The sequence below is a fragment of the Halichoeres trimaculatus genome, unplaced genomic scaffold, assembly GCF_033239565.1.
Source record: "Halichoeres trimaculatus isolate MK-OKI-2021-1 unplaced genomic scaffold, fHalTri1.1 fHalTri1_scaffold_1, whole genome shotgun sequence".
Classification (NCBI taxonomy): domain Eukaryota; kingdom Metazoa; phylum Chordata; class Actinopteri; order Labriformes; family Labridae; genus Halichoeres; species Halichoeres trimaculatus.
Window position 1 is genome coordinate 29451231 of NW_027437179.1, and position 22739 is coordinate 29473969.

The 22739-nt window shown below is 38.8% G+C and overlaps 2 protein-coding genes across 2 annotated transcripts in view; both read left to right on the forward strand.

Moving 5' to 3' along the window:
• Window positions 1-728: 728 nt before the first annotated feature.
• tamm41 (TAM41 mitochondrial translocator assembly and maintenance homolog) lies at window positions 729-7619 on the forward strand. Its single transcript, XM_074666099.1, has 8 exons — window positions 729-1164; window positions 2018-2200; window positions 2300-2392; window positions 2580-2730; window positions 2935-3080; window positions 4632-4797; window positions 5192-5254; window positions 5607-7619. Exons 1-8 carry the CDS (start codon window positions 1027-1029, stop codon window positions 5696-5698), a joined length of 1032 nt encoding a protein of 343 aa, XP_074522200.1. The 5' UTR covers window positions 729-1026; the 3' UTR covers window positions 5699-7619.
• Window positions 7620-8629: 1010 nt separating this feature from the next.
• The window catches only part of vgll4b (vestigial-like family member 4b), a 38489-nt gene continuing 24379 nt past the window's right edge, over window positions 8630-22739 (forward strand). Inside the window, exons 1-2 of the mRNA XM_074673507.1 lie at window positions 8630-8824; window positions 10370-10443. Of these exons, the coding sequence (XP_074529608.1) occupies window positions 10380-10443 (64 nt within the window). The 5' untranslated portion in view covers window positions 8630-8824; window positions 10370-10379. The remainder of the gene's footprint in view (window positions 8825-10369; window positions 10444-22739) is intronic.

The following is a 22739-nucleotide window of genomic DNA, read 5'->3' on the forward strand; positions in this document are numbered from 1 at the left end:
CTTCCTCTTTTGTTGTGTTTGGGGTTGGGGGCAGCTAAGGGTAGCGCAGGTTGTGTCGGTTGTGTCACTAGTCTATGGTCACTACCTGGAGCTTGCATGTAGCCCAGTCATGGCACTGACTGGGTTCGGTTAAACGTTAGGGCACCAGTGCTAACTGTTAAGCCTTTCCGAGGTGTCGTAGGCATAAATTAACGAACCCCCAACCTCCCACTTATGATAGGGAGTGTACACCTGATAACCCCATTGATATTGTGCCTTCTTGTTACAAATTTGTCTTCGGGCTTTATTTTACATCAGGCACAAGGTTGTAGGTAACTCCTGGGTGCATGCAGTTGTGGAGTGGGTTTCTAACAAAGTGCTCTTCTACTAACAAATGTGTTTTGTTCGAATTCATAACAGGTTAACTGTTAAGCATACATTTGCTATGTTAGGACGTTCATGCTACAAAAAGGAAGCACTGGAATTTTTCTGGCATTAGTACTGATACTGATGTGCTTATCGCCCTCTTTAACACCTTGGCCAAAATTGGTCAAAATCCACCCTCTGCTGGTCAAATTCGGAACTGTGCTTCAGTGTTTCTATAGCTCTCAATTTCCCAACCCAATACGCTTTGTATTTATCAATTATATTCAATTATATATATCTACGACTTAACACACCGCACATTTGTCATTATTCAGCTGTTCGACGGCAGTTTTACGGGTAAGTTTGATTACCGTTTATTTTGACTCCATTTCCCGTGAGCCTCTGGTCATCAACAGACTCGATGAGGTCATCTTTAGTCGTCTGTCAAGCACACAGCTGATCCATTTTGACCTGATGGACGAACCCACACGAGAAATATGATAAAATAAGTGCTTTTCAGTCAAAGAAGTAGTGTTTACTTGCATTAAGCCTCTTAATCTGAAATGTATATCCTACTGTATTCGACTGGGACCTCAGTTTATACTTAATTTAGGCGGTAAACTCGTTGCTAAACGAGCGCGTGCTGTTCTTGGAAAGCTTTCCTCATTGGTTCAAAACAAAATGACTCTTCCAGCTTTGCACAACACCGGTGTGCTCTACAGACGGATTCTGTCTCAGTTTCCACAGGACATTAGTCTTGCATTTGCTTATGGATCTGGTGTGTTCAAACAACACGGGACCAGCCAAGGTCAGATGGACGTAAGTACGTCTTTATAGTTTCCAAACAACTGTAACGACATTAACAATATATACATTGCGGATAATACTAACCCGTTTGTAACTGTAACTTTTGTTTATTTTGATTTCCGGCCTCTTTAGGCATAAATGATAAAAAAAATTTCACTGCTGTGTAAATAAAAAAATTTCTCCCAGTCCCCTTTAGTCATACTCTGTCAAACTGTATTTGTAAATGTTCGAAATTAGTATAATCATACATACAAAACAAATTTGTATACGTTAATTTCTCTAACATACCCTACATCTAACGAAAACGCCTAAATTATATGTGCTTTGTGCAATTTCACTTGTTTCCTGAAGAGCCCACTGTAACACCAGATCACTTTAACTCTCATCCCCAGAGTTGTAAATGCACAAAATAAATATAGAAGCATGGGGGTTCAGGATAGCCCACTCTTGTGGGCATTGGCTACATTGGCCTATAGCAGTGAACAGGCTTCTGTTTTGTTCCCTGAATTCCAAGATCCTGTCTGTTGTGATGGAAAAAACAGCTACATGTTCTGATAGCAAGAACAATACACCTTAGTCTTTAAATGAGAAAATCAGATTTTATATATAGATAATGAGGAAAATAAGTGGAGAGCTTGATATGATAATCAGAGATATTAATTATTATCACTGGAAATAAGAATAAAAGTATTTGAAAGGACATTTACGTATTTTTCAAGTAGATCATTGGGGGGTTGTTTTATTTATCATTTGTACTCAATTACATAAAACTGAACACCAGACTTCTGTCATCACGACATAATTCCACTAAAGGTAATAGATTATTGCGAGATGTTTTCTGTTGCGTTTCCTCTGATTTACATAGAAAAATATGCTGGACTTTGTGTTTGCGGTGGATGACCCAGTGACATGGCACACCATGAATCTGCTGCAGAATCGCAAACACTACTCCATCCTCAAGATGCTTGGGCCCACAATAATCAGCAATGTACAAAATGAACATGGAGCTTCGGTGTATTACAACACTTTGGTGCCTGTGGATGGGAGAGTAAGTGACTTGTCTCTAGTTATGTTATCTTTTATCAGCTTGAATGTGTGGGTTTCTAAAAGTAATCTTTATATCTCAATGATCTTTGTTTCCTCTCAGATTATCAAGTATGGTGTGATAAGTACAGACTCTCTGATAAATGACCTTTTGCATTGGAAGACCTTATATGTGGCGGGACGTCTACACAAACCGGTCAGTATCAGAGTCAAAGGTGATGAAAGTGGATCCTTTTATTGAGCATTTTTACTTGTACTGACAACCTTAAACCAAACCAAACTTTCTGAGGGACAGTTTTTAAATTGTTGCACAAATGCACCCATTAGTTTGAAGGTTTTGCTGATTATGTTGTGCATCCATGCTTCAATGTTTTCCCATGCAGGTGAAAATGCTAGTACAGAATGAAAATGGAAAACTCCGTGCAGCTTTGGTGTCCAACCTGAAGAGTGCCGTGACAGCCTCCTTCCTCATGCTGCCTGAGAGCTTTACTGAGGAAGACCTCTTTCTACAGATAGCCGGGCTTTCTTATGCAGGTATGACAGTATGCTTGGACAGCATACAGCAAAAATATATTTTTAGACATTTTGTAGCAGAAAAATAAGGACTTTTGGCTCAATACACTTATTTCCTGATAGAATTAGATCAAAAAGAATTTGATAACTCAGTCTTTGTTAATGTAACGAAAGCAAGCTTGTGATTTTAAGTGCACAATATATATCTATATTTTGTCACTACAGGGGATTTCAGAATGGTGATTGGAGAAGATAAATCCAAAGTCACAAATATTGTCAGAGACAACATTCAGCACTTCCGGATTCTGTACAGCAACATCCTGCGGGACTGCCCTCAGGTGGTCTATAAGCCCCAACAAGGGAAACTGGAGGTAAAACATGATGCACACAGATGGACACAAAACAGACACAACACACACCCACTGTTATCATGTTACTTGGCAAGCTGGAGGCAAAACATTGTATGCTGTATCTACAGGTTTTCTTTAAACTTATGATCCCTTAGAGTGAAACCACAGATGCCAATGCTGAATATGCTCTCATATTTAATTCCCATAAATCATCTATCAGCTAAAAAGCCATCTGCTAAATAAACAGAGGCTCTGCTGACTTAAACTAATGCCCCAGAAATAAATTATGCAGTATGATGCTTGTAAAATTACAGCTAAGTTTGTGAAACCTATATTTCCAAAAGCACTTATGTTGAAAAATCTTTCAAAAGTTGATAGCATGTACTGCACTGAGTTGAAATAATATAGGTCAAACAATTCAGAGTATGCTTATATCCTGGGTACTAAGTGGTTAATCAGGTGTGACTGGCTTTGCACCGCAGTATTGTCAGTTTAAACTTAAGTTTCACAACAGCGTTGGAAATGTTTTTCACATTCAGTGGAATGAATTCAGATTCCTACCTTTTATTTTTTGCATAAGGCTTCCTCCTCTGTCAAATTTTCTACAACTCTTTGCACGCGACCTTTTATGTCAATGAAGTACTGATCATGGTGTCCTTGAATAACATGTTTAGTAATTGGTTGGGAGAAACAGCCCATTGTTTGTGTCACTATTGTGTGAGTAACACACTCTGTAAGGAACAGTGCTGTTGAACATTGTATGCTGTTACCCTTGCAAATGAAAGAGAAACGTGCCCTTTGACATCATTGGACAGAGCAGCAGAAATCAGTGCATGAACCAACTTAAGACTGAGGTGTATGGAGCTTTTTCATGGAGTTTTATTCTTCCTCATTTATTCTCTTAGTTAATACTCTTTTGTTGGTGTTTTAAAGAGGGGTATGAGGCTTTTCTGTATTATAAACATGGACATAAAGTAATAATTACACAACTACCATGTTTACATTTTTATGGCAAATAATCAGGCATGTGTTTTTTTCACCATGATGTCTTGTAGTTTTAAAAGTTCATTTTACATCAGTTTGAAAAAGAGCAGATTAGAATAGATGTTAATGAATGTACAGGTACCTGATAGTACAGGTACATTGAAATTTTTTGTGTACTTCTACCTGTGTCTACAAAAAAGTTTCAAGTAATTTTAAAATCACATAGCAATAAAAATGATAGAAACGTAAAATATGAGAAAATAGATTTTAAAAAATCAAGAGTTGTTGTAACAACTAAGTAAAACAAAATAAACTTGTCAGAGGCTAAACACTGTATTTAAGCAAAGATACACTACAAAAAGTACAAAAAATTACAGAGGAAAGCTCTATTTGATAAAAAAAAAAAAACATAATTATGTTTCCTTAACACAAGAACTACAAAAACTTGACTTGGAGAGCTACGCTATTTTGCCCACAGGAGAGCACCATAATTTGAAACTCACTTTTAAATGAAACCTGTGGACTGTATGACAGTTCTGGTTATGCTGTTCACATGTGTGTTACATATTTTTGTTTGTGTGCTTGCAGGTTGACAAAAGCCCAGAAGGCCAGTTTATCCAGCTGATGGCGTTACCTCGGACACTCCAGCAGAAGATCACCAAGCTGGTCGACCCTCCAGGGAAAAACAGAGACGTGGAGGAGATCCTGCTGCAGGTCGCTCAGGACCCAGACTGTGGAGCTGTCGTACAGCAAGGTAAGGACTAAAGGAAAGGTGGAGAGGAGGGAGGATGTATGATGGGAAAATTAAGAACACTACAGGCCAAAGAATGGGGGAAGGATTCGGAAGATGTTACAAACAGGCCAGTATACATACAACCAAAAATACTCTTGATACATGTGCTGATAGATCACACAATTAAAGAAGTAGTAATTATCCCTCCTTACCAGAATCAGACAGGTTAGAAGGGATCCAATTTTTATATGAAAAGCATTAAGTTCTTAATTGTAAGTACATGCCAGGCCTAGAACAATTATCCCCAATTATCATAATTATCATCATGATATTATGATATTTTTATGCAGAGTGATGACATATTAACTGTTGGCTGTGTGTATTCGTGTTAAAGCCTGTGTTTGTCTTCCCTCAGGTATTTCATCTATTGTCAAGTCCTCCAGTATAACACAGAGCATCAAAGGCATTGCTACAGCTGGTACGCTCTCTTCTCCTTTCTTTGAAATGTTTGGCAGAGTCCTGCAGTATATGTCGTACTGTCAGGACTTGTTGGTTTACGCTTTTCCGGTGCCTTATGCAAGAAACACTTTGCCTATATACCTATTTGCTTTCTTGTTAAGTTACTAATTACTATCTCTTGAGTTCTCTTGAGTGATTTTGTTTTCAATTAAGAACAAATCTCATTGGTCAATGTCAGAATCTTCTTAAAATCTACTTAAATGGTTTTTCAGAAAAAAAAATCCTCTTAGGAATAGTTTCTTGATGAAGCCGGATGTTCTTGTTATGTGATTGTTAATTCCTAGTGTGTTTGCTGTTGTGTCCCTATCCAGGAGTTTGGAAAACGGTGTCATACAGCTCCAAGAAACTGATAAAGATGTGGAAGGGTTGGAGGAGAAAGCCATCAGTCTCACAGATGTCCTGATCCAGCCTGAGCACCAGGAGCTGTCTTTTTTCTATAGTCATCATCAAGACAATCAACAATGACATTTTTCTTTCTTTTTTACCCTAACAAAAACTGCTCCTGTGGAAAAAACCATACACACTTACCACTGCTTGTGTCACTGCACCACATCCATAAGTTATATCACTTAGTTATGAATCTTTTTGCCTTTGCAATGCAAAACATAAAAGTAGTAGAGAAGATGGATGACATTTCAAGCTGGACCAGGAGTACAGATGACATTTAATGGCAATACACAACTGAACTTTCTGGATAATGACCACAGAGACTGCTGAGGAACAGTTGAACATCTCTGGAGACAGGAATAAGCATGAGCATGAGTTGTTTGAGAAATATTAAGGGGAAGACTGTGGTGTAACTGTCATATTTTGAAACATGTGAGTCTGCATTTTTTATGTGAATGTTGCTACCTCAATGAGATGATGAGCTGAGAACCCTGAGTTGTGCTGAAATGGAGCATGATGTTTTTGTGGTAACTGTCAAACACCTACGCTTCATATCTCCTTCTTATATTGCCAAAGACCTCAAACCTTCTTTCCCTTAAATTTTTCATTCTTACTGTGCATTCTTGATGGCTAAAATTCATCAAAATTGCTTTTTCTTCTTTAGTGAATAGGACAAGAGGTGTTTTATGCTGAAAATGTTCCTCATAATAACATCTTTTGAACTCCATGCTTCAGCATCATGAGCTGGTGAGACTGTAGTGTCTTCTTCCCCTAGCTTTTGCACTGTGGTCTAATTCAGTTACAAGAAAATGGTTTAATAAACTTTTTAATATCATCTTTGACTTTCATATTCCTGGCTGTATTGTAGTGTTTCAGCACTGTTCTTGCAGTGTTTGGGGTTTACCTGGCTAATCCTTTTTAAAAGTGTTATAGTGCCTGACACCTAATTATTCAAGTTAATCTACAAATTCACTTGAATTGAAACTGTTTAATCAATATAAGATTTTGCTACTTCTTCTTTTATATCTGTTGCTTTGCTGTCAGAGGAGTTTTTGATAAGCAACCTAAATGTGACTTATCAAGGTTAGTCCTTGTGTTTAAGAGGACAATTTATTTTCAGGTTATTTTTTACTGTCCAGGGTTATATGACCTTTTCTCTTCTCACATGTAACAGAAGGCGGTATCATTAATAACATTACTTAAGACTGCATTCCACTTAGGCGTGACAGTTTTTGAGTCCTGTTATTAACATATTGGCTAAGTTGCATCATGCAACCACAACTGGGCAAATACAAATAGTAATTCATGTAAGTGGATGCACCTGTTCTTTTTTATTCTGATGAGTCAAAATATTCTGTTCCAGCAGGAAACAATTTTGTAAGCCATGTATACATCTGGAAACTGTAATAAGTACATTTAAAAACATACAACGGGTTTACTTACAAAAAATCAAGTTAAGCATTTGATGTATTAGTAGTTGTTTCAGTTTAGATTTATTATAATTGGTATTTCCAGAAGGAGAGTGATCAGAAAATATGCATTTGCCCAAAAATCGGTGCTGTGGTAAGATCCACTAGTCCCTTGTTGTATCATTGTGGTGGCAGTACCAAGTACTTCCTGGTAGTCACTTGTTTTTATCCACTCTTTTATCTATCACTACATCATGAGTCATGCATTGAAAAAATGACCTCAGTGAACGAACACATGAATCATCTCACATTCTGAGGAACTCACGTAACCTTCAATGTTTGTTGCCTGTTCCTCTCTTTGGAGGTTTTACTGGGTTTTTTAATCTAGGTCAACATTTTTCCAGTTACTTTGCTGTTGTCGTTTTTTCTACCCATTTTTATTTAAAAAAAGATACAACTCTCCTTAAACCATTGCATATATATGTACAATGTACATATATATTTGTATATGTACAAAACATTGTACATTGTAACATTCAACATACTTGACACAATAAAAACGGTGTATGCCAGTCCTGTGTTGTTGAGAGTTAAGGGCAGGTAATACACAAAAATCGTCATTTTTAAGGATGAAAAATTCTTCTTCAAAAACATGAAAATAAAAAAGCAAACTTTACAGTATTCAACCGGTCATGCAGAATTGTTAATTGTAAGGATTTTGGACAAGATGAATCAATAATTTTAATTTTTTGGTTTATTAAAAAAAAGAATGTACACACAGTCACCATATCGAGATAAGAGTACAACATGCTCAACAAAAGTCCTAGTTCAAAATAAAATTAAAAAAAAAAGAAAGAAAGAAAGAGCCAGCAAATAAACAGTGTGATGATAAAAACTGATCAACAGCATAACCAGAAATTTTAAGGCAAATAAATGAGGTGATTTAAAGGGCAAAATTAACATTTGGGGAAGGAAATGGTTTATTGTTTGTAGCAACAATAGTTTTTATGAGCGGCATATTATTATGCAGTAATAGTTGCATCATTGAATTTAGTTGAAACACGAATCAACCGTTTATTAGTTAAAAAATATGGTAAATATTCAGATCACTCATATTTTTATATGTACCTATGAAAGGAGGCTCAAAGCGTTAGCATGTTTGGCTAACTATGTGTGATTTTAGTATAAATATGGTTTAATGTGGACTCCAGAAAGACTGACAGCCAGTTTGTAATAAAATGCATAAACCAAGAGTTGCTTCTTGAAGAGCTTAAAGGATTCATCATCACGATTTACCCTGTGCAGTCATCAACTAAATGTTTCACCACTTCAGACTCTCGTAATAACAAACACTGACAGCAGCCTCACCTCCAAAGGATGTGACGTAACGTCTCATTATCATAATTTATGCTGAGATCATTGCTTCAGTCCTCCACCAATCAGCGCGCTTCACTTTCACCACCTGCTAGGAACTGAATTCCATCATTCCAGGCATTCCTGCCCTCCCTCCCTCCTTCCCTCCCTCCTCCTCCTCCTCTTCCTCGTTTAGCCTACAACCAAGTTAGTCCCGACAGATCTCCTACTATTGTCTCTGCGCGTTCGTTAAGCCGCGGCTTTTTGTTTTCAAGTCTCTGTGGAATATATTTTTGTTTTCGTATGTTGTTTTTTTGTGTTTCTGTATTTTTGTGTGGACGTTATTAAACTGGAAGAGAGCAAAGTGGCGCTTGAAGGAGGTATGTGTGCTGCTTAACGTTAAGTTGTGTGTGACTGACATTGTTTCGGGTTTGTGGGAAGAGAGTGCGCTCTTTTTGAGACTGTTTGGGTGCAGTTCAATCTCACATGTGAGTTGTTGAGCCATGAAGTTAAAAAGACTTTACATGAGATGTAAGAAAACGATGGAATAATAGCCTATCAGCCTTTAATGTGACTGTTGAAATTTCACCCCACGATATGAAGGCGGGTACCTAAACTTTGTCACGTCAAAACCCCTTTCAGCAGTATCCCTGCGTCTCTCTGGGGAATTTGGAAACTTTGGGGTGAGTGGACCGGAAAAAATCGTAAACTGAAGCAGCGATCCAACTCAGTTGTGGGAGAAAAACATCCAATTTGGAGATTTAATTTAGTTTATTTCGTTGTGAACCAACTGCCCCGGAGGCAGCGATTCAAGCTGATATAAATACAGGTCCGTCTGGAATTAATGTGGCTGCACTTGTTACTATTATGACCAGTTTCAGTTTCGCCCCATGACTGCGGTATGAAAGTCTGTCAATGCGCTCACCACGTAGGCAGTGTAGTACTGCAAGGCGTAGTATAACTTAGATGTCTGCAGATTACTTTGGCAATAAATGATTAACCTTGCTCTGTGCGTTATTTTCTCCTTGGAGAATTGAGGGAAAGTTATCTCAGGAATGCACAAAGAGCGAGGAGAAGCACGCTGGTGCTTTTATTTTTTTTATCCACATACCTTTCGTAGCGCTGCAAGAGTGAAGTCTCAATTTTATTGGACAAATATCCATACAATGCTTTAACAAGGTCTGAAGACGGAATGCAGAAATCACAGGAAGGTCATGGATAATCCAACAAACTTCTGACACTGTTTACAATATTTCCCTTTAGTACTACAACACAAGTCTGAGCTTAGCCTGTGAAAAGTTGGTACAAAAAAAGTAGTCACACAAAAATCCCCAGGTATTATTGTATGTTTTAAAGCTTAACTAAAAAGATAAATAAATAACCATTTGTTTTTGTAAATTTTTTGTTTTTTATTTTTATAATTTTTAACAACAAAAACAACTACAAACCAATAGCTATACTGCTTATCTGCTCCTTCTGCACTTTATCTACATTTTCCCCAAACCAAAGTATTACTTAACTTTAAAAGAAATCTTCACATACAATTAAAGTTAATTACAGTTGCAGCATTGTCGACGAACATAATATTACCAAGATGGTCATTTTCAGTTGTGAAAAGTTCAAAACATCAAGTGTCTTTAACACTGAGATGTTGAGTTATGCAGAAAAACTCGGATCAAGTATTTTCAAGTTGATACTTGTCTTAAAACATGGTTAATGAAATGTAATGATACCAAGCCTTCTCTTTCACAGGAATTATAGCTATTTGATTTGCGATTGTAATTATGAACTTGAGTGATCTTGGGTAGAGCACCTACTAGATTGGCATCTGTCATATCTACACTTTTTTACATCATGGGGGGAGATGAAAGCTTATCAGTTGTCAGAAACATTCTCAACACTGTGCTCTTCTATCTACCTTGCAGGCATCCAAGCATGGAGACACCACTGGATGTTCTGTCAAGAGCAGCATCATTTGTTCATGCCAACGAAGAAGAAAGTAAGAGATCAGACTCCTCACTCCACATCCTTCCACTTCCTTTCTCTGTCTGGACTCTGGGGCTGTGAAAAGGTGCTCTGTGTGTACAAATGATTTGTATGATTAGAGTCGCCTTACATGTAGATGGACATTATGTTCAGCCATAAGCCTCCTTGGCCCTGTTTTTTTTGCGATTGGACAATAGGCGTCTTTGTCCTGTGCAAACTTGCAGATACACAGGCAAATAAGAGCAACCGCACTCAACTGCCATCAGCCCTGCTTTTTAACCAGCTGCTTGCTTGTGTTAACCTGCTTTCACTTGAATCAGGGTGGGGTGGCTCTCTGTTTACATCTCTTTCTGCTTCTTTTGCTGTCTTTAACTTTCTGTCTGCTCTACGTCTTATCAGCCTGCTTCCATCTCAGATCTGCCCTCTTCTGTCTGTCTTCTTCTCTGTCATTTCCTATCACCTCTACTAATCATGACAGAGGGCTTCTGGACTTGCAGGAAATAAATTCCTTCCGAGATTAAGGAGAAATTGCCAATCCTTGTCAGCAGGCCTCTCTGCAAATAGAGCCAGCAGGCCTCTGGGGTGAACGAAACTTACAAACCCGTAAAATTCAGCGGATACCACTGATCACTGATCTTCAGTGTTAAGTGTGGAAGTTTATTTTGTTGTTGTTGTTGTTGTTGTTGTTGAGTGTCTTTCCTTCACTGCTTGGCCTGTATTGAATAATCTCTTTCTAACTGTGCAGCTGAGAGTGACCTGTAACTTCTTTATGGGTTTGTTTATGTTATGGTGGAGGGATTTGAAGCCTCTGGGATTTGGGTTTCTAAAGGGGAACAAAACATTGAGCTGAATTCCATTATGAGTTATAATTCACAGAAGGAGTGAGCTAGCCCCTGAGAAAACCAGTTGGAAAATACGTTCTGAGTTGCTTTTTACCTTGTTTATTTTTTCAGATGAGTGACAAGTGTTGATTTTACAGTACATAATAAAGAGTCCACTTAATGTTATAGCTTATGTTAAATGGTGCATTTAGTGATTGGCTTAGTTTGGAAAGAGCCTAAAACTTAATGTCTTTTGTCAGCAGTTATTTCCCATAATGCTTTTCCCTAAATGAGCCTAACACCAGCTTCCTTGCACTTGTGAGTAAAATGGCCTGGGAGCCCCTCCTTCCCCAGCTCCCTCGCTCCCCTGCAGGGTTTTTGTTTTTTCCCTCTCGCGCTGATGTCACTTTTTGTTGTGAGACGTGCATGGCCTCTTTGTTCAAAGACAATGCACTCAACCTGTTTCCACAATAGTGCGGGAGAAATGGGCGAGCCAGACAGCCTACTGTGCTACTTCACCAACTTGTTAGTCAGCCAAAGTAGCAACAAGTCAGTCAGCAGAGCCAGCAAGAAGGGCTGTGGAGTTGGTAATTTCTACTGACTTGACTCCATTAGAGACTTTAGAGAAGCACCTGTTACCAGAGCACTTGCTGCAGTACAGAGGGAGGCTAAGGTCTGCTTTCACAGCTAGTTTATAGTCTCTAAATTAGAAGGACCCAGACAGGCTTGTTGAGGTTGGTGCATTAGCAAAATGAAAAACAGATTTTTTTTTTTAATTTCAAACTGCTGCAATAACCCATCTCAGTTCAAAATGAATTTCTTGGGTTATTATTACACAAATGCTGTCTTGAGGGAAATGAAATTACAGTTCATGAATAATGCATTGTCTCGAGGTCATGCTGCTTTGCTCTAAAGTGGAAAATAACCCAAAGTAATATCCCAAGAGAAGTGCTTGCCTTGGTTTGGATTAATTAAGGCTGTTTGAATATGGGTGCTTATCTAAAATTATGAATCCTGTCAGTGTTAGTGTTATTTAATTTTGGTTTGTCTTGTTAACCCTTCAGGGTTGTTTTCTGCTGTGGATATTTCTGTACTTTGCATTTGAACAATGATGAATCATTGGCAGCATTTTTAGTAGAGCTTAAGGCCACAGTTTGAAATATCATGTCCTTGTTTTTTATTTACTATGCAAAAAAATTGATAGTGCAAAATAAAAAATAAATTATTAAACAAAAAAAAACAAAATGCAAAACTAAGAAAACTGCTATCCTGAAACCCAAAAAGCACTCATATGGAAAAAGAGCCACAAGGAAAAATCATGCAACACAGAGGGATGAATAGACAATGAATTGACAACCAGGAGGGTGAGCCAATGCAGGTGTAAAAATGAGACACAGGTAAAAATAAAATAAGGGTTCCATTAAAAAGGAAGGAAACACACCAAGGCTGAAGGTAAAACTCAAACAAAAGGGAGCAAGTACTACAAAATAAAACAGGAAACCCACTCAAAGACTTTGACACAAGACATGGATCACTAAAAAACAACAAGGAAGACAAAAAGGATAAAGATAACAATGAGGAAGCGTAGAGTTTTATAATATCATATGTATTAGAGGTGGGTGGCTGTGCTGCAGCTAAAGCCTGGTTTACCTAACATGTCGTGGCTCACACAGTTATGAATATGACTAACTTGTGCATTGGAGTTTAGTGTGAGGTTTCCATGTTAGCTAAGTTGCATGTTTCTGTTTGAGAGTTCCTGCTTGGGCTCAGAACTGATGAATGTTGCTGTTGGTTATGTAGCAATTATTGAAAAGAAACATAGAGAGCAAGTGTTGGAGGAAAAAGAATTTCAGTGATTCCAGAAATGTTGTAAATACAGGAAATAGTATGCTGTCCAGGGGACCAATCACAGGACTTGGCATCTGTGCCAGTTACATTTTGAAGGAGGTGCACATCAGGCTATGTGCATAGACCTCTATGTAGGAACAGGTGCACATTGCACATAGGCACCGATTCAGCAGAGAAATATAAACAAAGCTTTAGACATAGCATTTGACTGGTATTTAAGCCAATAGTATGAGAAACACAGATATTTCATTTTTCTAATAAGTTATTGCTCTGAAAACTAGCAAGGGAGATGATGCTACATTGTTCTGTCATCAGCATGCTTCTCCCTGCTCCCCACAGGCACTGAGTGATTTCTGCAAAGTTGTAGCCCTGAGTTTTGCCTATCAGGCTACACTTTGTTCTCGGTGGTTGTTGCAGCCTTTAAGAAACAATTAGAACTCACCTTTATTGAACATTAAACTTTTTTAAAATATGCAATTCCATAGTCAGACATCAAAGGCTATTTCTAACTCAACACATATCCAATTTGCAAATCAGTTTTTGTTAAAATGCCATTGACTAAAGTTACAAGCCATACTTGTTTTTGCTTGATTGATATGTAAAATATGAGACACTCAAAGCTCTGAAATCAACACAGCCAGAATTTCTGCTCTTGTAAAAAACACACAGTTCAGCAGGGCTGATCCAAGCTGTCAGTGAGGTTAACCTGGTTGAAGTACAGGCTGTCTGTGAACAACACTAATCACAGGTCTTAAGTCAAAATCACCCTGACCTTGACTTTACAGTAATTACACACTTACTTAAAAAAGCAGTGAAGAAATCAGTGCCATATATTTAATGGTGGATGCGGGAAATGTTTAATACTTGCCATCACCCCACCATAGCAATTTTGGTGGCTACTTGGAAGATGTTGAAGTGTACTCCACCCTTCCTGGAATCAAACCTGTATTTGAAATCAACCTTAAACTGTCTGGATTACACTACAGGGCCAGCCGAGGATAGAACGAAATGTTTTGTTTGTAGCTCTGTGTTTTCTGAAATACAGTTTTAGTCAACTTCTAGTGTGACTTCTTTGGGTATTTTGCAGATTCTGTATTGGCCCTGACTCCACACGTAGAGTCTTGGATGTTTCAAATCATCAAAGCCATTCTTTCCCAAGAGAGCTGCTGGTTTAGAGTGCTACTGAAGAGATGGAACATGGACCTTTTGTTTCTGACAGGAACCACAACAAAATACAAACTGGTGCCAAAAGAAGGTGGTTGGTTGAGATCTGCCCAGTGCCCTCTGCTCTACTTCTGTACATGCTGTACACTGAAATCCCACTTGTTTGTTTAGAGAATACACACAATCAAAGACACACACTTTCAGAATCCCCCTTCATTGTTATAGTTTCCATGGTTTGTTCTGCTGCTCCCAGTCTGTTCCTCATTCTTAGTGAGCGGAAGGAGTCCATCAAAGCAGACCCTTATATAATGTTCTGTTGAATTCCTAGACTTTGTGACAGAAGAGTGTAACCTACATTTTCTTCAACACCACTGAAAAATTTGGAGCCTTTAGATTCACTTTGGTGTTGGACATTTAACCTTGCAAACAATATCCGCAAGTCATAAAGTTTCATGAATTTCTGCCCTCACATTAAAGTGATACTCTGGGATGGAACAAGTTGGGTCCTATCACAAGGTTTAGGGCAGAAATTACCCCTACAGCAGTGTTTTTGTGCCGCAGAAGCCAAGGGCGCACGCACTAAAGTCCCCCTGCTCGTCTGCCGGTTTCCTATGCACTCAGACGGGGCCATTTTTACTTGACCAAAAACACAAATAAATGGACTCCCACCGAAAAAAAATCTGATATCGGTCTGCATTCACGCTTTATTTAGAGAACTTTCAGCGCGTTACTTTCACACAAAAACACAGCTAAATAAGGCTCTAGTTCTCATTGTGTCTCTTTGTTCTGGCAGACTACCTGCGTTTGTTTATATCTGGCACGGCGGGCGCTGATACACTTGAGCCGCGTTTCCACCAAGCAGAGCAGTTTGGTTCGTCTCGGTACGGCATGCTTTTTGCGGCGTTTCCACTGACTCATCCCGGGACAGATCCCTTAAAACCGAGACGAGCCGACCTACTTTTTTGGGACCCTTTCCTAGAGGTGCCAGACTGAACCGATCTGCTCTCGGAAGGTGGAGCAACACACCGCAGACTGTTGATTGGTCGAACGAATTGTCACTTACCGCTCGACAGCGGCTGCATTTCTCCTGGCGGCACACAGTCTTCTCTAAAACAAAGCCTGATTGCACTTTGTAACAGAGAGCTACATGACAATCACAGAGAGGACGAAATGCTGCATGTCTTCCATCCGTGCTCTTTGTTTACTGTGTCGCGTTTCTCTTCTTTGTTGGATTTAATAGCAGGGTAAGCTGCTACGGCGTCGTGCTATTGTTTACCAGCTGCGGCTGCCGGCATCCAGCTTACACGCCGCCCACCAAGAGACGGCACAGTTTGCTGTGGAAACGCAAACGGGATCAGGCTTAACTGTACCAAACCGCCCCAAACCGTACTAAACCGACCCGGACTGCTTGGTGGAAACGCAGCTTAAGTGGCGAGCGCCTCGTAGCCAGCTGTGGCTCTGCAGCGGAGGTAGAACCGCTTTACGACACAATGAGAACTAGAGCCTTATTTAGCGGTATTTTTGTGTGAAAGTAACGCGCTGAAGATTCTCTAAATAAAGCGTGAATGCAGACCGATATCGGATTTTTTTTCGGTGGGAGTCCGTTTAATTGTGTTTTTGGTCAAGTAAAAAATGGCCCCATCTGAGTGCATAGGAAACCGGCAGACGAGCAGGGAGGGGGTCTTTAGTGCTTGCACCCTGGGCTTCTGCTGCACAAAATCACTACTGTAGGGGTAATTTCTGCCCTAAACCTTGTGATAGGACCCAACTTGTTCCATCCTTGAGTATCACTTTAAGCACAGCCCTTACAGAATGGATTTGTTTTGTTTTATCATAAGGCCTTTGGTTAGCCAGTAACTTACCCAAAACAAAAAAACATCATGTGGTAGCTATTGCTTATTAGCCTACACTGTACTTTAAGTTAAGTGCTACAAACAACCTGCTAGCTTTTCAATAGTGCTAAACCACTGTGTTGAACATTTTCAACATCAAGATTTGCATCTTTTGCCTGTAGTTGATAAAATCTCATCAGGCATTGGACAAGTAGGAAAAATGTCATCTAAGTCAGTAGGTGAGATCATGTACTGTAAATGCACGTGTTCAGGTGAACAAGATTAGTAGAGGTTATCCCAGTCAATTGAAGCTTTTGTATCGGCTTTCTATTCTTTATCTTACATGTAAATGAATGACAGTAAGCTTGAACAAACAAGCTTTGCACGTTTCAAACTGTGTTGATGAAGTGTGGCGTGATTTTCCTTTCAGTACATAAGCATTTAAAACTAGACCGAGCTTGTCGATGCTCACTGATGTTTAGTCACATCAACACTGAAAGGGAATTTGGAGATCTTGCATCATTGCACCTTGTCTAAACCTTGCTGGAGGCAAATCAAAATTCTGGGTGGGAGGTAATGTGATCAAGATTCATGCCCATGGGTGGAAGGGTTGGGCTTTTGGGTGTGTGTCAAGGTTTTTTTTCAGCAAGGAGTGGGTTTGCCCTCCAGCGTCCAGGATTCTTACAGATATTTTCCAATGCTGCATGTGTAACGTGACACAGGTGTTCAACAACCAGTCATAATAATGCACGAATACAGATGGTTGGAAACATGACTTCAACTCTGTGACTCACCTCCCCTGTATATATTTAAGGTGTTTGCAAGTTTACAGAGCTTAAAGTTTAACCTATGATTTGGTTCTTGTTGTTTGAATAACGAACGAGTCATAGCAAAAAGAAAAAGAAGCCCAAAGCAGCCAATGAGAGAGTATGTGATATTTTCCATGATCAAGAGTTTTTTTGCCTCAATCAAAATATGGATCTGTTTATCTTGGTTATTGGGCAACCTTGCCATGAAAAAAAAAACCCTCCAGAAAAGTCACTGCCTGCAGGGAAGGAAACTTCCAGCAACATCAAGAAAGATGCTGCTGCCTTGCCAATAAAACCTTAACCTGTGACAAATGATTGGATGATCTGGCTACCAAATGTGTGATTTTGTTACAGATTGTAACTTACAGTGGGTGTACAGTAGGGATGGGTACCGAATTAGGTACTTTTATTGGTACCCACCGAATTCTGTCAAAAGTACCGGGTACCGATTCACGTAAAATCAAAAGGTACCATGTTTAGGTACCTAAATGTATCCTTGTGACTGTGAGGGAGTGGAAGAGTAGGTGATTTTCTGTGCTGGACATGAACACAGCATTGCAAGGTTATATATTGAAGAATAAATATGTTAAATAGAAAAGAATTAACATTTATTATTAAACATACTGATATTTTTTACCACATCAACACACAAAAGTACCGAAAATTGGTACCGTTGAGTACTGATACGGATTGCCAGGTACCGGGAATCGGTACCGTACTGTTTCAATTGTGAAAGGTACCCATCCCTAGTGTACAGTGCTGTTTGTACTCATGCTGAAAGCTGTGTTAGGGCCATGAAATGTCAGAGTCTATATGTTATCGCATGAAAGACATGCCACATTGTCATGAACATCACCTGTGTTTTATTGCTGTATTTTCCAATTGGCTGAACTATCAGTGTCTGTCCTTATTGATTGATTATGTGGTACTCAGTCATTGGTAATCTTTAACAGTTTTTGTGCTATTGGATGCTATATGTGTGTGTGTGTGTGTGTGTGTGTGTGTGTGTGTGTGTAGGTCAAGGAGTCTGCAGCAGATAAATCTTATCAGTTAAGTTTTATGAGCTCTGCTGTGGATGACAGGGTTAGTGATGTATAGATGACGTACTGTAACAGTCCATTACAGTCCTTTGACACTGACTTCAGGTGTAAGTGTTGAGAAACAGGCATCAAAATGTAACTTGATGTAAACAAAAAACACACACATTTGTTTGGATTTAAAAGATAATGGATTTACATCATATACTCTGTTTTTATGATATGAATATGTATTTCCCATCGACTCATGTTAATCACTTAATAATATTATTAAAACTATTCACTTTTTAATAGATTTGGTCATAAAAAGACCTTTTTAATGGCTGGCCGATTAATTGGGGAGATTAATTGCATTTTGAATAACCAGCTCAAAGCCGACTCTAAAAAAATAGAGTCTGCAGATGCTACAGGCAGAGTTGTCAGTGTGACTAATATTGAGGAACGTTCGCATCTCCCCTCATGTTCATTTTGCTATTCTGAATTCTACATTCTGCGATAAACTTCCTCAGTCACCACTGCCTTTTCCAAACACTGCTAGCTGAGCTGCTGTTTAACTATCAGCACCACCATCAGCTTTTTAAAAACTGATATTGGTCAACAACTAGTTTGTGGCACAGAAGTATGGTACCATGTCTAATTTCACATGATCTAAAGGCCCTTTCTTTCATTTATTTTTCTTTTGTATTTTTTCTGATTATCTTTAAAGAATAAGGGTTGAGGCTAGGTTGTCTGTGCTGTTCTTTGGAAAGCAAAAGATCCTTCGCACCCACACATATGCACACATGCACGCACACATACACACATACGCACCCCGTCACAGCATTGTTAAGTGTCATGTTTCAAGAAGAATAACGGCAAGGGGCCACCATGGTCAGAGGTCAAAGGTCAAGTGTCAAAGGGTCAAAGGTGCAAGTCACAAGGTTAAATATAATGGACCCTTGTTTTTCTCTACTCACAACATTTCTGTGTTGCACTTTGACAACATATTCAGACATTGACTCTCTTTCCATCAAATTTATTTTTTTCTTCTTCTATAAGACACCATGCTTTTTTAACCCATGGGAATACTGTTATCTAGTTTCTATAAATCTCATAATTGATCAGTTCTTCACAGTTATTTAGTTGCTCTGTTCAGAATTTTTTTTTCCTTTTGCCCCTTGCAGTGACTTTTTGGTCTAAGTAAGCTCACTTATCAGCTATAGGTAGCTGTGTGTGTCTTCTGGAGCATGATTCACCACCTAATTCTTCAATCTTGAAGAGAGAAGCTACTAGAAAGGCCAAGTTTTTGGAGCTTGTCCCCCCTACCTGTAAGCCAAAGTTTTCCAAATGGAGTGGCACAAGGCTGACGCTCACAAGCTTTAGCTTTCATAGATCCAGGCTACTCTACTGAATCCATGCCCCACACCTTCCAGTAAATGCCAAACCCACTGGCTTGTACCAGCTCTGCTGTCTTAGTGAGCAAACTTTTTTTTCTCAGAGCACTGCTGACCACACATACTTTGCATTCCTTCCTTTTTGATAGCACTCACCATAGTTACTCAGAATGAGATGAAAGAGGATTGAAATGTTGATCACAAAGAATAGTTAACCTTTACAGTGTTGGAAACTGCAAATGTAAAAAAAGACCAAAAAGCAATGTGTGCACACATTAAAGTGTTTCCTAATTTACTCTGCCACCACTGAAACAGACGTTACCCTAGCTTAGTCACCTTGGGGTCTTGTGGCAACATAAAAATGTAGTGAACAGATCAAACATTTTCTGTTTGCATGGTTTTACATGAAGTTTAACTCCTTTTGTGTTGATATTTTGAAACTAATGGATGAAATATGCAGCCTCTAATACTTGTTGATCATGGAAGGCATTTCATGACCCATCTATTATACTACTATACACTTTGGGAACCACCAGGCACATTTACAAAAAATAATAATAACATATACAGATAGGATGACTTTTTTGTAAATACAAATACTGATTTTATTTTTATTAGGAATGTTCTGACTGTAATAAATATTAATATCTCTCTGCCTGTACTTTGTGTCCTAAGGTGACTCCAAGGCTCAATCTGAGAATATAAAAAGAATTTGAAGAAGATAGAACAGCTGGTGCAAAGTCATATCTAATAGTCTGCGAACACACTCCTCTCAGCAAAGTATGTGTTGCATTCAAAGCCTCGACATCCAGTGATAAGGTTGTGTTGTTGACATCCGTGCATAGCGAGGGTGTAATCCAGGCCCAGATTCAGAACATGAGTGGTTGTGGCAGAGAGCCTGCTGCTATCCCACGTAAGAATCATCTTAGCCAATAGATGATGAGCCCTTAGGTTTAGTTTGTACGCAGCTAATTGGTAGCATGGCAAGAATGTTGTCATACGCCCCTCTGGCCAATTGGAAGCACTGATCATTTTCCATGTCGAGAAATAAGATCTGTTTGAAGTTAGTTGGTCGAGACATCTGATGTATCTTGAGTATAATTTGCCAGAAAATATTTCAGCCCTCCAACAGAATGGAGAAATTTCTCAGCAAAGTTGCATACTTGTAATAACAGAGAAGATAACCTAACCTTGTGTCACCTGAGGGTGAGAATGCTGCATCTGTCTGCCTTTCTGCTTTATTTTAATGCTGTATACAAGCTGGAGGGAACTGGCAAAATAGCTACAGGGACAGAAAGAAGAGGAAAGAGAATGTTCAGAATTGAGTTTTTTTACAAAGGCTGTCAAGGTTTCATGGTCTATTGTGGGGGAAGAAGAAAGAGAGAAGAAAAAAATCACAGACAGATTTAAAGGGCAGATACACAGCAGGTCGATTTGCAACACAAGTGAGACCATTTTCTCAAGTGGTTATAGAAAGGCAGGACAGGTGTTAAGAAAGAGCAGGACAAAGATGACTTTGGTGTCTTGCTGTGAGAGAACACTTTGCACAGCTCTTAGCTGGCTTATCTTGTCTCTGTTACTGCAGATTGTATAACAATACAGAGAAACCATAAAGATTGATGATAGGAGCTCACAAGGGATCAGGGTTCCTGCTGAACAGCTCTTGTGTCTGATGTTACAGTCCAGAAGCTACTGAAGTCTAAAATGGAAGAAGAATGGTCAATCAAGGATTGATGGATTCACTTAATAGTAAATCTTCAATCTGAATATCTACTTGCCCCAATCTTCCAAGTCCATGTGGTTCACATTCCTGTAAGATAGCATGCTCTTTGGTGTAAGAGGTCTGACTGACCACAGCTTAAGACTCAGATTTGACTTAGAGAAATGTGATCATGATAACAGCATTTCTATGAGTAGGTCTGAGAAGTTGGGACTGTCACTTTTCATGCTTTGCGAAGAGATATGATGTGCCACACTTTTGATGTCTCTACTCATAGAGGACAGAACAGTGGATAGAGCAAGAAAGAGGTAAAGGAGGGATGTGATGTGCATAATAAGCTTATTAAAAATAGTCTCAAAATCACATTTTAAAATCCAAGATGACAACAGTAAAAAAAATAGCAGCCAAAATTAGGGCTACCATTCATCAGTGAGTTATTGATATAAAAAAGAACGAGGTTTAGCACATTAATGACTGTATCAGTTTCTTAGGTCGTCCATGAATAGCCATTACGGTCTGTAAACTGCAAAGAACATGGATTTATCTCGGTGACATCAGCAGTTCATTAACCAAACTTTTGATCAACCAAAAAAAAGGCAAAAGCCCCATAAACATTTTTAATTTTACACCATGCGGTCTAAAGGTGGGAGAGAAACATTGAAAATTGATATATCAGGATTTTTCCTTTGACAATACCAAAATTGGGATTCTGTGTCAAAAAATCTGTCTTTATATTTTTGTCAAATTCCAATTCTTCATTTCAGTCTTTGACTATAAACTGGATTGGAAAAGTTGCCACTTTTCTCCAGCAGAGGGTGAAACGCTTCTCTCTGACACACGTGACGTGCATTTCATGGGAAAATATGTATATATATAATATATAGTCTGTAGACATTGTCATCATCATTTAACTTTTTCTCATGGTCAGGTGTTAAAAAAGCAACTTAAAATTGCAAATATCATAAATATTGAAGAATCACAATTCAAATCAAATTCTCACTCCAAAAATCGTAATAGAATTGTGAGAATAGCATATTGTCCCAGCCCTAATGGCATTGTGTGGGAGGTACAGCAAAGCACGTGTTTAAATTCCTAAAAAAGTGCAGCTGAGGCTAACAGCTAAAGTATTCCTAAGTATGCAAAACTTGCAGCCTTCACATATTCAAAACAAATGAGTTATAAAACTGTTCCCCCTCAGCAAAATGTGTACGGATAGAGAAGTGGAACTCTGGACCAAAATTGTTTTTCTTCTTGGCAGGTTGTAAACATGTTGATTTCTGCAATACATATTGACATTTTGGTGTTTGTGCTGTTGGGGTTTTCTAGAGGTAGTGTGAAGTGGACAGTAAAGGAACTGCAGTTTTTAGCACTCAACACTGAAGGTTTAAGGTATTATATTAAAACTTAACATCTCTTTGTGTCCAGTGTTTATCATCTAGAATATTTCAGTATGTAGTATTTTAATATTTTACTATTAAAAAACTTAGAAGGCACAAAATCTTTATCTAGTCCCATCAAACCAGAAAGTCTAATTACATAATGGTTTAAGTAGAACATATGTGAATACTGGCCTGCTGGACAGTGTGTCCACATGTCATCTAATGCCAAACACACACACACACACACACACACACACACACACACACACACACACACACACACACACACACACACACACACACACACACACACACACACACACACA

Coding starts and splice junctions, on each gene's coding strand:
- tamm41 (XM_074666099.1), top strand. CDS start 1,027: ATGACTCTTCCAGCTTTGCACAACACCGGTGTGCTCTACAGACGGATT. Junction 1,165..2,017: donor CCAGCCAAGGTCAGATGGAC/GTAAGTACGTCT, acceptor TGATTTACATAG/AAAAATATGCTGGACTTTGT. Junction 2,731..2,934: donor AGCCGGGCTTTCTTATGCAG/GTATGACAGTAT, acceptor TTGTCACTACAG/GGGATTTCAGAATGGTGATT.